The sequence below is a fragment of the Polyodon spathula genome, chromosome 13 (genome assembly GCF_017654505.1).
Source record: "Polyodon spathula isolate WHYD16114869_AA chromosome 13, ASM1765450v1, whole genome shotgun sequence".
In the NCBI taxonomy this organism is placed as follows: Eukaryota; Metazoa; Chordata; class Actinopteri; order Acipenseriformes; family Polyodontidae; genus Polyodon; species Polyodon spathula.
This window is the reverse complement of record NC_054546.1, coordinates 36,353,749-36,368,678: the sequence shown is the minus strand read 5'-3', so window position 1 is coordinate 36,368,678 and position 14,930 is coordinate 36,353,749. Positions and strand designations below refer to the sequence as shown.

The window sequence follows — 14,930 nt, the reverse complement described above, 5'->3', positions numbered from 1 at the left end:
ATTCAGGTGTAGGAAACTAACACAATTCACATTCACTTTACCACGCTAGCGTTAAACTACAAGTGCAATTCTGAAAAAGATGACACTAGGATCCTATTTAATAAGGATAAAGAAATGCCTGCAGTAGAATAGGACAATCCAGACTAGGTTTAATTGTTTTATCTTTAACGAGAGCAGTACGACCACTCTGAAAGTGGTTTGTAATACGCCTACTTTTAGTACCAGGGCAACTCAACTTTGTCAAATAAGGGGAGTAATAAAGAGGAGACGTTTGGATGCATTTTCCATTTAAAGTTGTATAATGTATAACTATAATAGACGCAGATTGTTAGGTTTGCATGGTTGCAGCATGGGCTTAAAAAAAAAAAACATGTTTACTTTTATCCCTGTAGGTACACAGGTAAATTCTGCTGGCAGCTGGGAGACATTATGAACGTTCAAAAGTACCTGTTTGCATTTGGTCACCTTTAAATACTGTCACGTGTTACACTGCAGCTTAATTAATTGACTGAGGTTTTGGAGAAAAGTTTGCAAAGGAGAAACATTTTTTACATGTATTACAAGTGAAAGAGTCATTTCCTGATAGAATCACAAGATGTTACTGTTTTTTTTTGTTTTTTTTTTTAATGTAAACTAATTAAACACTGTTTACATCATCCACTCTTGTGGTTTTGCAGTACTAATTTCCAACACAGCCACAGATTACGGTTCTCTTTCTAAAGTTAAGGACAGTGATTTCCAAGGATAAATCCAGAGCAAAATTTACATTATGTTATTATTATTATGCAGTTCACTGTAAAATGTGTAAAAATAAAGTGGTTCAAACTAAAAATGCTCTTCTGATTTAGCTGTTCATGTACTTTTCCCAACTCTTTCAAACAACCTCCTGTATGTTAAAGTCCCAGTTTGTATGGGGGGGGGACGGGGGGGGGGATGGGACACGGACGGACGGAACAACAGATATTTCTGCTGAGAACAAGACCATATCACTAGTAATATTTTATTGCCTCCTATTACTGGAGATCCCAAAAAGGAAAAAAACTGTGGCTCAGGAAAGCTGTTTTAACACCCGTCTTGGTTGATGGGGTCTCTTGATGACGTTAATAGTAATTCAGTAACTTTAAGGTGTGTTAATTATTAATCAGCTATGCATATTTATGTTTTCTGTTTTGCACTGAATTTGTGATGGCAATAGTCATTTGTACATGTAAGCAATAAAAAGTTGGGTCAATTAAAATAAAGCATTGTTTGTCTTGAAGTTCACTTCTCACACCTAAAGAAAATACATCTTTTAAAATTAAAAGTTTCAAAAAATGAAATTGCTTCTTTTTTTTTTTTTTTTTTTAATATAAGAGAGGCATTTGTATTTTAATTAACAAGAAAAAGACCTTGCTAATGAAGTAGCAATACAACTATAAAAGGATGGCTTACAATAATTATTAGATTTAGCCCCCCCCCCCCCCAAAAAAAGAAAAAATGTATACAACAAAGAATGTTATGTTTCAATGCACGCCAACACAATGACTTATGGCATTGCCACATAAATGATGCTGCACATCACATTTACTAATTTTCCCCTTGCATTGGTGTGGGCTTAAAGATGTCTCAAATTCATAACAGAGATGCTGTCACACTGTTGCACACATCTAATCACCTGCAGCTTAGTAGAGAAAAAGATAATCTCCACACAAAATTGTCACCATGGGCATCAATGGATGAAACTGTAGCTTGCTGGTCTTACCAAGTATGTCAGATAAGAAGTTGGACATTTCCCCAAGGTGTTTGCCAACTGAAACAAACAAGGGTGTACGCTCGAGGTGGCAAGTATTAACACCTGTGGTACAAATACAGCAATGGTGCCTCGAATGTCATGTTGCCAATAACATGGTACTGCATGCGGGTCTGGAGCAAGGGCAGTTGTGCCCACAATGCCTGTATCCTGTGGCATGTGCTGTAAAACATGGAGATCATGTTCTTGATGCTTTGTGGGACTTGATGGCTATATCAGGATGTTAAACAATCCCCCTGATGGTTGGGATCAACAGTCAACGCCATCACAGCAAGACCTGTGTGCCATCTTGGACTAGGACACATAGTGAAATAACACACATTATTTGTATTCATGCAACACGACAGTAAACATCTGCAAAGTTTTGTTCAATTCAGGCATGGGCAAAAAAAAAAAAATGACCCTTGTTGCAAAGTCATCCTTTTAGTGGAAAATACTATAGTATGTGTCTATTATCAGGTAGCTATGCTACTGTATAACCCTACATGCCCTAACTGTAATACTGTAGCCATTTCTAACATGTGTTTCAGTTAAACTCAGCTATTAAGATAAACAGTTTTAGTCTATACCTGCTATCAATGGGCCACACATATACTGTATTTTATAGATCTGCTAAAAAGATCTTCGAAATTTACTTATCCTTGACACCACACAACCACTTGTGCCAGGTTGAAAATACACCTCATCATCCTCAGGTTGGTTCAGAGAGGTAGCGATTGACTTACCCCTACAACCTTTTTCTGCCTTTGAAAAAGTAAGGGTGTAGCTATGCATCCATATTCAGCACAGTCACCGATCACTTGCACATGCACAGATATGTGCTCAGTTAGCCCTCTTGAAAATACAAAATAATGAGTTCAAATGATAACACTATGAAACAAATGTACTTTTGTCTGAAGTGGAAAAAATAAAAAGTTTTAAAAGATGATTTAAAAGTGTAAACTGGTATACCAAGGCCAGAGTCAAAGTATCCAAGTGTTTTGAAACTGTAAAGAGAAGGAACGTATTTGTTCTAATTAATGTGCAACTACTGTAGTTACTCTATGAATTGATTGCATCTACATGTCCTTTTTGAGGACAGCAACAAACATTTGCACTTTAAATACATTCTGGCAGCAAACGTGTGTTGTTCCATGCCTTATCAAAATCAACGGCCAACGGCCCCTGAACCATAGCTTGCTGGTTTAAGTGGGGTTAGTATTACCCTTACTACTGTTAACTCTTCTCTTCCCTCTAAGGATCAAAACCGGTTCATTATAAGTATCTCTTGTGTACACTGTATTCTGCATTTATTTTAAACTTGGGAGGTAACACTGCACAAACATAATAGCTATGCAACAGTGGAAATTTGAGACTATAATAATAATAAAAATAATAATAATAAATAATCTATTTTATATAGCACCTTTAAAAACAATCACCTCACAGCACTTTATAAGAAAAACAGAAATTTACAACAACAAAAAAACAAAGAAGATTTTTTAAAATGTTATTTTCTAGAAAGTCTTTAAGCTAGATTTAAAAGCACTCAAAGTGGCTGAATCCCTGATTTCTTTAGGAATGGTGTTCCAGAGTTTTGGGGCATAACAACAAAAGGCATGTCACCCATGGAGCACAGATGAGCAGGAGGAACACAACAGTACAGAATCAGCTGAGTGAAGGTTGTGTGAGGGAGTGTAAACAGATCAAAGATCAGATAAGTACTGTGGAGCCAAACCAAGCAGAGCCTTAAAGGCAAGAAGAATTTTAAAATCAACTCAAAACCTGATAGATAAAGAGTGCAAGGACTCCAAAACAGGAGTGATGTGATCATTTGCATGTGACCTAGTCAGGATTCTAGCTGCTGAGTTCTGAACATATTGTAATTTGGTAAGTGTGCCTTTAGAGACGCCTGCAGCAGGGCATTACAATAATCTATCAGTGAGAAAACAAAAGCATGAACCAGTTTTTCAGCTACAGGTGCAGAGAGCACAGGTCTCAGCCTAGTAATGTTTCTATGGTAGAAAAATGATGCCTTAACAGTATTCTGCACATGAGGTTCAAAGGTTAATCCAGGATCAAAAATAACTCCCAATTTTATTCAATTTGGATCAAAACTCAAGCTAAACCATCAACTGACAGGTTTACAGCATTGGTTTTACATAGCTGATGGGAAGTACTCAGCAGCATAATCTCGGTCTTATCACAATTTAGATGCAAAAAAAAAAAAAAAAATGTTGTGACATCCAGTTACCAAGTAAAAACAAAAATAAATAAATAACATAGCATAACATTGGTAAATAATAGAATCTCACATCACCTAGCATAACAGACTGTTGGAAAACCCTAAACTGGTGTCTTGAGTGGAACAGTATTTTGCGAGTTTTCGTATCACCAGCCGGTAAGTTATACAATGAATATCATCCATGTGTAGCGCGTTTTTAATGAAGTTATATTACTAGTCTTATCGTGAAACCAAATGTATTGCACGCGTCCGTCTCTGCAATCGAATTCGACTGCTTGACTCGAGTCATGGGAACATGATGTATAATTACAACGTAAACGCCTCTCAATACGTACCAGTAGAGCCCAATCAAACAACGTATTAGCATTGTGAAATGTACCCCAAAACTATGATAAATACTTTAGCATAAAGTTTTGATATGCCACACAAGCACAGAATAGACGTGACGTGAAATAAATACGTCATTAAATAATTACGTAAATTCCCAGCATTTCACTTTTCGAAGACTGCCAACGAACACTAAAAAGACATTATAGTTATTAAATAACACCTTTATGACACCTAAATATTATATTACATATTACACGTTAATGTTTTTTAAAAAAATGCACATAATCATTGCGTTTCCGTGTAGATTGTTTCAAAAAGAGCAGAACACAGAACAGTGTGAAAGAACCCCCCCCCCCCCCAGTTCAAAGACACCGAGTCCTAACTTTATTAATACAATATAACTAGAAATACTGATGACACTAAATAATTAAGCCTTGTTTAAAAAAATACACATTTCGGAAATACTGCCAATATTATGCCAAGCAAAGGAAGAAGTGTGGCCTTGGTACCCTCAAACTGCAGTACCATGACAAGCAAAACACACCACGCACTTTTAACAAAAACAGTAGAAGTTCACAACAGAATCGAGACGCACATGATCCAAATAAATAAAGTGTTACCTTTGGAATAGAGAGATTTAGGAGAATTAATGTCGAGATCAGCGCTGAGCAGAGAGATGAAATCAGACGGCATCGCAATGCCTCTGGGACTGAACGAAACAAGGACGCCCACAAAACAGTAACACGCACACTGGAATCAGCAAATAGCAACCGTTTCAATTAAACTAAACGACACGTTTATGTTTGTTGGTTTTGTGAGTTGTTGTTGTTGTTGTTTTTTTTCCCTCTACGTCAGTCCATCGGTCGGTCGATCAATCAATCAATCAATCAATCAATCAATCAATTGGTGGGTGGTATGCGCTCTACAGCTCCAGTCCCTCTCTCCTCTGTTTCTGTATTTACTTCAGGCAGCTCCTCCCACGCTACACAGCATCGTTGCGCAGCCGCGAGTAGCGAGGCGACAGCAGAAAGTCACGTGAGCAAAGAGGGTGAAATATGAAACCAAATCGCCAACATTTGCAGCAGGAGCTGGAAGGATTTTTAAAAAATAAATTTAGCCAAGAATAACCTACAACGACTGCTATATCTCTTTTGGAAGTGTTCCCTCATTAAAAAAATAAAGCTTGGCATTTTTTAAAATTTTATTTTATGCCATCTCCATCTTTTTGGCATCTCTCTCTCTCTCTCTCTCTCTCTCTCTCTCTCTCTCTCTCTCTCTCTCTCTCTCACACACACACACGTCTAAAAATCAATGCCAAAATGTAAGGACACAGGAGTACTTTCCCAGCAGTTCCTTATTACGCCATTAATATGTTTGTATTTTTAGCTGATTGTACAATCGATCAATCAACCCGTTATTTCTCCTCATGAAAAACTTCATTAAAACACCATAAATGAGCGAGTTCACTCTTTTTCTGGACGCATTTTCTAAAATCTGTCCTGTTAATCTAATATTGCGCAAGAGTTTTTTACAGTCATCATAATGTGATATATTTTTTTTTAAAGAAAATATAACTGTTGGGAAATCTTCAACACACATGCACGATGAGCTGGCTAGGTTAACACCCAATTGCTCTGGGATGCACAAACCATGGCATTTGCAAGCAAGTATGTGACATTCTTAACAGTGCTGTCTTTTTTTAAAAAGTGTACTTGTATTTCTTTATTGCATAATCATAATCTTATTCAAATACAGAACCCATTGATTACAAATGAGTCAACATTGCATGTGTATTCTATTCCCCCCCCCCCCCCCCCCCCCCCCCCCCCCACCGGTGGGGTTATAGTTTACAACTAAAATGTATGAGGGCTGGAGAACATTGAAGCTTTTGTAAATAGTTTATTTCTTAATGTATTCCGTTAGTTTTATTTTCTCATGTATAAAGCATGATTAACTAATAAGCCATATTTGCGTAGCTCATAGATCAATTTAGTTATTACAATGGATTACGCTACATAAACAGATAACTCCTAGCAGTTAGCCATTTTTATTATTTACACAATATATTCATGGTATTTTAAAATACAGTTCATAATTTATTTTTATATATATTGCTAATTGTTGACTTTCCTATCATTATTACATTTTAATAAGTTATTTTTGCTGGCCTTATACACAGTTTACACTGGATCCTTCAAGTTACCAAACTGTAATGAAGAAGAAAGCATATAGGCAAAACTCGGGCTATGAAATACTTATGCTAGCAGCAAAATATTGAAGTTGTGTGAAATTATTTATAAATAACAATGAAACAAGACTCTATATGTGGAGGTGATCTTTGACCTGTGTATAATGTTCAATTGCAGATTGCATTGAAGTCAGCAACAGACGGTTTGGAACAAGATGGTATTGAATTTTACAAACAAGCTTCATTGTGCAGATTAGGATTGACAATTTAATGAAACTTGACCCAGACTCTGCCAAGAATACACTGAGCTGAAGGTATATTATTAATTACAGGACCCTTTAAATAATTTACAGTGCTGCATACTGCACTATTTTCATTGAACAGGTGATGTTTAAAACAGGAGCAGCCAGGTTTACAGTGGCAATGACTTTCATGCCACTTTGTCACTTAACAGTTGTTCAGGACACTTGTTTTATATTACAATATTATAACCCCCTTGGCCCCTGTGGTGGAGACGCCTATGAGTATAGTAATAACATGTAGTACTTTATAACCAGTGAGCAGTTTATGAGTAGTCTATAACACATCAGATGTTTATAAATGGAACCAACCTTGTCAAGCCTTTAATATATCGTATACATTCTGGCACATAAATAGACTAAGCTCAGCTTGTATTTAATTCTACAGGGTATATGCCTTACTCTACTCTGTTACCACTGTGAGTTTGAGTCCAAGCGTCAGATACCATACAAGTAAGTTTGGTAATCCTATTTCATTTGTTACTTAGCCAAGACAAACCCAGTACTCAGTGTAGCTCAGTGACAGTCTGCTCCTTGGTTTCAAGCAGTCTTGGCTGCAGTAAGCATTGCTTCTAGGATTTGGGGCTGTGCTGCTTTCATGCATTTCCAATTCAAAGTGGATATTCTGCTGATCTTCTCTTCTGTTGTCATATATGTTTTTAAATGAGCCTGCAAAACGTGTTCAAATTTGATCAAATATAAAACTAGGGCAGAGTTGGTTTGGTCTGCAATGTACCAATAATCATGAGACCAATGATATAATTATCCAATTTTCTATAGATCCTTGACATACAATCTTCCTGCCAACATTTTTATTTACTTACTACACTTTTGTAGATTCATGCTTTTGTTATGTCATAACAGCTGTGTAGCCAGGCAAACAGTTTAGATACAGTCAATTGTGCTTTATTATATATATATATATATATATATAATATATATATATATATATATATATATATATATATATATATATATATATATATATGTGTGTGTACAAAAAAGAAAAGAAAACTGGGAATTTAGTTTTTTAGTTGACAACTTAAACCAAAATCATTTTATCTCAATAACACAAAAAGCAGTACTTCTAATATGCTAATATTCTGCTTATCTGAACTCTCGTGAAACAAGAGTAACTGCTAATTATTTCCCATAGCAACTGTAATTCTCCCAAAACAGATAGTATGATTGTGTTACCTGGAGACTACTGCGAAGCGCTGCACTTTTTAAACTCATTCTTGCCTTGTTGTTTAATTTAGTGAGCAAATCCACAGGTACAGTAAGCAGCGGTGTCAGTTGTTATGGAGGTAACAGGTAATGAGGCAGCAAAACCTTTTTGAACTGAAGGCCAAGATCTCTGGGAAAAGTCTTGAGTGTGTATAATGAGTGTGTATAATGCACGTATCTGCAGTGCAATCACTGGGCCAGTATGGAAACATAAACGCGGTGCCTGTATCTTTCTATCTGAACATACAATTTGTGCCAACAGCTACACAGAAGTTTAGTGCACTAGACATATGAAAAAATGTTTGTCATTTTAATAAAAGTTAAGAACACAATGTTGCTCTGGCTAGGTAACATACATGCTGCATTAAGGCTGACAGTTATTCAGTGAGGCTTATTCAATTCATGGGTGAAACTTCTTTCAAACATTCACAGCTCAGATAAAAAGTTATTCTAGTGCAATACCTTTGAGCCAGGGGTTGGCAACTCTGGACCTGGAGGGACATTCCAGTTTAATAGGTATAATGCCTGAAGGCCTAGTCAGTTCAATAAATCATTTTATTTTTTGGTTGGAACAAAGACTTTGACAGACACTTATTCTTGACTAAATATGCTGATTGCGTCCTCAACTCTCCCTCATTCCACTATTCATCACCTGTTCTCCACATTTTTTCCTAGACAGCCGTCCACAAATATAGTGAGGTCTCAAATAACATAAGGAGGAATGGAGAAGCGGAGTAACAAAAGCCCATTAGAGTCAGAGGCTCAGTGCAGCTATGGAGATCCTCCATAACGTGCCTCACATTCCATGAATACCTCCCTAGCTGATCTGCAGGCTGTGTTGTACTGACAACTATTTAAACAGTATGTGGCAGCCAGGGCCCCAAGTGACTGGCAATAACACATGGTTTCTTTCAGCTTTGAAATCTGCCTAAACAACCCTTTTGACCTGCTTGACCAGTTATGGCCATTGCTGGAATTTTTCAAAGCAATATTTGGGCATTTAAAAGGACATTAACTTTGAGAACCAGTGGAAAAGTGTACCCTATGCTGGCTGAACTTGGGGAGGAGGCAGCTTGTATTTTAATCCTCAGGCTTCCTTAGGTTCGCAATGTAAATGCTGCAGGGCATTGAGGGCCACAGCCCTGCTGAACATTCCAGCCACTTCAGTTCAGTTAATGACCATCGCAAACAACAGTATGACACAGGAATGTTACAGTAAAGTAAATGGACTAATTACATTTTATTGGCACTTTATTTGCACTGTTTAATGTTTTGGTTCTAGCTTGCTTAAGTTTAATGCAGGTCCTTATTTAAAATGCAACATCTTATAGCAAGGTTAATGCTAACCCAACCACTTCCTAAATTATTTTTAAATAACTGAATTTAAGGCTATCCCTAAGATTAAATTATACACATGTTATAATAAAATATAATCATGTTATTAAAAAAATTAATAAAAAAAAAAAAAAAAAAGAGAGAGAGATCTGATTTTCTTATGCAACACATTAATATCACACAGCTATCATGAGTTTTATTTTTTTTTATTTTTTTGGCACTTTCTAAAAGCTGCAATTGGGATAGACCTGGAAGTGAAAAAAGATTAGGTACACTTCTTAATTAAGCTAATTACCTGTGACAGATACGTTTTAGATGTAAGTACTGTACTGTACGGTGGCCAAATCAAAAAACACAAATACAAATTGAAAAACACAAATACAAATAAAAAAACATAAATAAAAAAAAAGCCCACAATTTTAACACTGACAGAAATATTACAAGGCCAACAAAGTTATACTCTTGCACCTTCTAAACAGCTTCAATTTCTCCAGAAACAGGTGAGAGTCAGAGACATTAAATGTGTGATTGTGTTTTTTTTTTTTTTTTTTTTTTATTTATTTATTTGTATTTGTGTTTTTTGATTTGTATTTATGTTTTGTACTTCAGGGCCACTGCAGTTATTTAAAAAGTTCCACAAACTCACAAGTTCCAGGCACACAAACTGCTTTCCAAAGTTGTCTGAACCTGACCTGGTGCAGAGCTAATAATTCGTTCTGTTAACCCCTTAAGGTACACAAGGAATTGTGCGATTGTTCAAACTGTTTTTGGCTTAAACATACAGTTGAGAGTGACTTAGGTATAAGGAAACTGACGTTTTGAATGACCAGATTTAACCTTTCAGTAAATTTGAAACCCTGTTTTGTACCTCATTGCACAATTTTTTGGGACACATATGATCCTCGTAACTGACAGGACTAAATCATTTTATATGGGCATTCCTAAATACAAGCTCTTATAAACTTCCTCCACCACATGTCTAGGTCAGATGTCGCTCACCAACATCGCGTCTTGTGTTACTCTGGGATTGTGGGATTGCCCCCTACTAACATGGCGTGCCGGTGATGCAGGGGATTATGGGATTGCCTCCTATTAGCATGGTGTACCGGTGACTCAGTGGATTATGGGATTGCGGAGGATTGTCGAGCCGCTGGAGTCTGCACTTCAGCCTGTTTCACTATTCATTTTTATAATTTAGGATCGCTAGGAAATGCCGGAGTCTGCAGTGGAAAGGGTGGTAGTTCACCCATTGGTGTTACTCAGTGTGGTCGATCACTTCAACCGGTAAGTATATTATAAGACTTTTATTATTCATAAATGTGGTGAAACTGTGGACTCATTGTCGTTTCTGAAGCAGGCCCATGGTGGCAGATCATTCATAGAACAGAATAAATACAATAAATCTCGGCAAACCCCACAAGATTGGAACACATTAATATCTAGAATGCTGGAACACGTTTGGAATTAGCATATCGTTTATACAAACTATTTGTTTAATTGTTTTAAATGTAGTACAACGTTGTAAAACAGTTGCAGTCTACTGTTAATATGTCCAAAAAGCGGTTCGTGGTAGTGCCGGTGGAGCACCGATATTGCGTTTATTTTCAGAGATAAAACTTGATAGTAGTTTTTTTTTTTAATTAGAGGAGTGAGACAAAGTGTATTTGGGAAATATTTATTTTTATAATTGTGTGAGTGGTTGACAGGCCTGGCAAGGAGGTTTACCAGGTTGCTGAGTCATACTGGGAAATCTGTATTATATACATAAAGACTATGGATAGCAGGCGGGTTTGTGTTGTAAACATTTTTTTTTAAACTAAGAAAGCGTCTATAAAAGACATTTAAGGTTCTGGATAATACGATTGATTTCTGTAACTGGCATTGTTGTCGATTGCAAAGTCAAACTCAATTAGACTGCAGGTCTCCGGAGCTGGTTTAGTTTTCATTTTCAAATAACACATATTCTGGGAACTTTATCTTATTGTTCTGTTAGCTGGAGCAGGGATTCTTGTTGACTTGCTCCCAGTATAACGCGTGACGGGTAACTAGCTGCCAGTGTGAGTAAGCAGTAATCTCTAATAATTTTAAATAGGATTCACGGCAGTTCAATTGCGATGCAATATTTGTGTGTGTGTGTGTGTGCGTGCGTTTTAGTGCAATATTTCTTTTGACGAATACTTGTTTTTCTGTTCAGTAAACTGCTACAAAATAATATACATGTTGGCCCAGGTGTATTGAGGGTTTTCTTAAAATTACAATTCGTGTCAATCTCAGTTTTTGTGTAAAACAATAAAAGAACTCGCAGGTGTGCTTAAGTTGTTTGTTACTAGTTTTTGTAGTAAACAGCTTCATTTCTCTTAAACACAAAATGGTGCAAATTGCAGTTTTGGAGGATAGGACTATAAAATAAGTGCCTGTAAAGTAACCTACAATAATATTAAGATGCTAGTTTTGGGAGGAAAGAAACCTGTTTGCATTTGTGCTGGGGAAAAAAGCTTATGAAACCACTCCTGCTGTTTTACTCCATGTTGTGCAGTTGATGGTTCTTAGCAGCAGTTTTTTGTGTATGTTTCTTCAGAATAGGAAAGGTCGGTAACCAGAAGCGAGTAGTCGGTGTGCTGCTAGGATCCTGGCATAAGAAAATTCTTGATGTCTCAAACAGTTTTGCAGGTGAGTTTGGATTGCTAGTTTAGGTTTAAGCTGAGAAGTTTTCTGCCCAGTGCCTGAGAAAGCAAACAAGGCCAATGCTCTCGCAACTTAATTGTGTAAGAGCAGGAATATGAGTAACAACGCAGTTGGTTGGGCTTGTTCTCCTCAAATATCATCTTTTACTTGCATTGCTGCATGTGTGTTTCTAATGTGTTTCCTGAATAATTACCCTTAATAACAATTCATATTTTGTCACACTCCTCTGCAGTCCCATTTGATGAGGATGACAAAGATGACTCGGTGTGGTTCCTAGACCATGATTACCTTGAGAACATGTATGGCATGTTCAAGAAAGTCAATGGTAAGTCAGGCTTAAGGATGCTGGTGTGATAGCACAGGTACGGGATCTAGACTAGTTTTAACTGGCTTCATAGACCACAAATTAGCCCGAATCTCTACTTTAAACAGCTGTGTATCTTTTATTGTTCGTGTTTACAAGCCTTGTCAGTTGTTTTATGAGGCAAGTGCATCCATTCCTTGAAAGTACATCTGCATGTTCAGTGATTGATATCCTACAAGTCGAAAGTCCAAGATTTTGTGGTTGTGATTTTCTCCTAACACTGAATTATTGGCAGTAGTCTGATATTGATGACTTATCCAAAGTACCATCACGATTGAATGGCAAATAAGTGCTGTTATGAAGTTAACAGCTGGATATCAAGCTAAAGCATTACACTGCCAATGTCAGCATTTTGTACTTATTGCACAGATAGAAATTTCTGTATTTAATCTCTTTCAGCCAGAGAAAGAATAGTTGGCTGGTATCACACGGGCCCCAAACTGCACAAGAATGACATCGCCATCAATGAGCTGATGAAGCGATACTGTTCCAACTCTGTAAGTGTTCTTCTCCAGGGCTTCTTGCGAGACTAACCTGCCAGTGGTGCTCTGCTGTGTGACACACCCCCACCATACCTCTTGGGCTTAATTCAGATTTCAGAGATGTAACGATCCAAACTAAGGGCTGACAGTGCTGAACTGAGGTTGTGATGCTAATAGCTCTAAATCGCCACACTAGTGAGTTACTAAAAACTGAAGTGGCCAAATAGAAATATCACACTGCCTTCAGAGGCTAAATTCCTTTTTGGATACAGAACCCCAGACTGTTATGTAGGGTAACACTGAGATGTGGAGAGATTGTATTTAAAGGTATAATTTTAACTTCCTGTTTTTCCTAGGTTTTAGTCATCATTGATGTGAAGCCAAAGGATTTGGGCCTGCCCACAGAGGCCTACATCTCTGTAGAGGAAGTGCATGACGTGAGTAGAAAAAGTGGTCTTCAATTGGGTGTTGCCCAATTTTATAACAAAACAAAGTGTATACTGTGTACCCTTTATCTCCCAGAGCTTGTCTGATAATATTCAGCTGCGCTGTGATATTAAATGTTGGCAGTTTTATTTCAACCTTTTTTAAATGTGTGTGATCAAACCCTGCAATCTGGTAACTGTTTGTGCAGTCTAGACCTGTGGTCTACCTATTTTCAAAGAACTTTCTTGTTTAGGATGGCACGCCCACATCGAAGACATTTGAACATGTGACCAGTGAGATTGGTGCAGAGGAGGCAGAGGAGGTTGGAGTGGAGCACTTGTTAAGGTAAGATTGTCATGGTTTTATTTTAAGCCATGAAGCACTTATTCTTCATTGCCTTTCACTACACTTAAAATATGAATAATGTACAGAGCCATTTTGCAGTTGAACTTACAACAAAAGGTACTAGATTGTTAGAATTGTTACTTAACTGGTTTCTGATGTTGGAGCCAAACTTTTTTCATTTAAAGATGTAGTTACATTTTATGAACCTTGGCCTGCTTTTTTTTTTACAGAGACATTAAGGACACAACCGTAGGCACTCTGTCCCAGCGCATCACCAACCAGGTGCATGGCCTGAAAGGGTTAAACTCAAAGCTGCTGGACATCAAGGGCTACCTGGAGAAGGTGGCTACCGGCAAGCTGCCCATCAACCACCAGATCATCTACCATCTTCAGGATGTCTTCAACCTGCTGCCCGACGTCAACCTACAGGAGTTCATCAAGGCCTTCTACCTCAAGACCAACGACCAGATGCTGGTGGTATACCTGGCCTCGCTCATCCGCTCTGTGGTGGCCCTGCACAACCTCATCAATAACAAGATCGCCAACCGTGACGCTGAGAAGAAAGAGGGCCAGGAGAAGGACGAGGGCAAGAAGGACAAGAAGGATGACAAGGACAAAGATAAAGAGAAGGGTGACAGCTCTTCCAAGAAAGATGACAAGAAGGAGAAGAAATGAACTTGTAAAAAATAAGAGAGAACCTTGCTAATGGCGGCAGGTTGAGGAGGGTTTTTTTTTCGTCAGGGTTTTGTAAAGTACGCCTGGAATGATATATGTGGTAGGAGGGCGGTGTATTTAACTTTAATCTCTTTAACTTTGATCTCTGGGTTCTGTACACATTCTGGGATCAGGAGGAAAAGGAATAAAGGTTGTTTTTTTTTTTTTTTTTGTGATTTCTTGTTTTGTCTGTTTCCACAATACAGTCCACTTGTTGTACAGCTGGATTTGTTTACTGCCCACAGTAAGAAAAAAAAAAAAGTCGTCCTGTTGAAAACACCCTGGCATTCTTGTCATATTCGCTTACTGCCATTTACCACTAATATTGGCATGAGGTTTGTATTACCAAGGCAATACGTTAAATCAGTGGTTCTCATCTTATGGGTTGAGACCCCACTTAAAGTTGCTGGGCTGTTTCCATTGGGGTTGCAGTCTCGCAGGCAATATATAATAAAAAGCCAGAACAATAAGTGACGCAATACATAAAAAAACAAGAGCAGCGCCAGTTGAGTCGGTGGTCCC

The 14,930-nt window shown here is 37.6% G+C and overlaps 2 protein-coding genes across 7 annotated transcripts in view; one reads left to right on the top strand and one right to left on the bottom strand.

The window, feature by feature from the left end:
- LOC121325135 (nuclear factor of activated T-cells 5-like) overlaps positions 1-5,312 on the bottom strand; it is a 41,749-nt gene extending 36,437 nt beyond the window's left edge. For 4 of the 6 annotated variants that reach the window (XM_041267436.1, XM_041267437.1, XM_041267440.1 and 1 more), the window contains exon 1: positions 4,964-5,312. In XM_041267436.1, the coding sequence (XP_041123370.1) occupies positions 4,964-5,036 (73 nt within the window). In that variant the 5' untranslated portion in view covers positions 5,037-5,312. The remainder of the gene's footprint in view (positions 1-4,963) is intronic. The other 2 variants (XM_041267438.1, XM_041267441.1) reach the window with 1 other exon arrangement.
- Positions 5,313-10,508: 5,196 nt separating this feature from the next.
- On the top strand, positions 10,509-14,575 carry LOC121326001 (26S proteasome non-ATPase regulatory subunit 7). The gene is made up of 7 exons (XM_041269128.1): positions 10,509-10,676; positions 11,971-12,062; positions 12,310-12,402; positions 12,841-12,938; positions 13,280-13,360; positions 13,603-13,694; positions 13,925-14,575. The coding sequence occupies exons 1-7, from the start codon at positions 10,603-10,605 to the stop codon at positions 14,367-14,369; spliced, it is 975 nt and encodes a 324-aa protein (XP_041125062.1). The 5' UTR covers positions 10,509-10,602; the 3' UTR covers positions 14,370-14,575.
- The last annotated feature ends 355 nt before the right edge of the window (positions 14,576-14,930 follow it).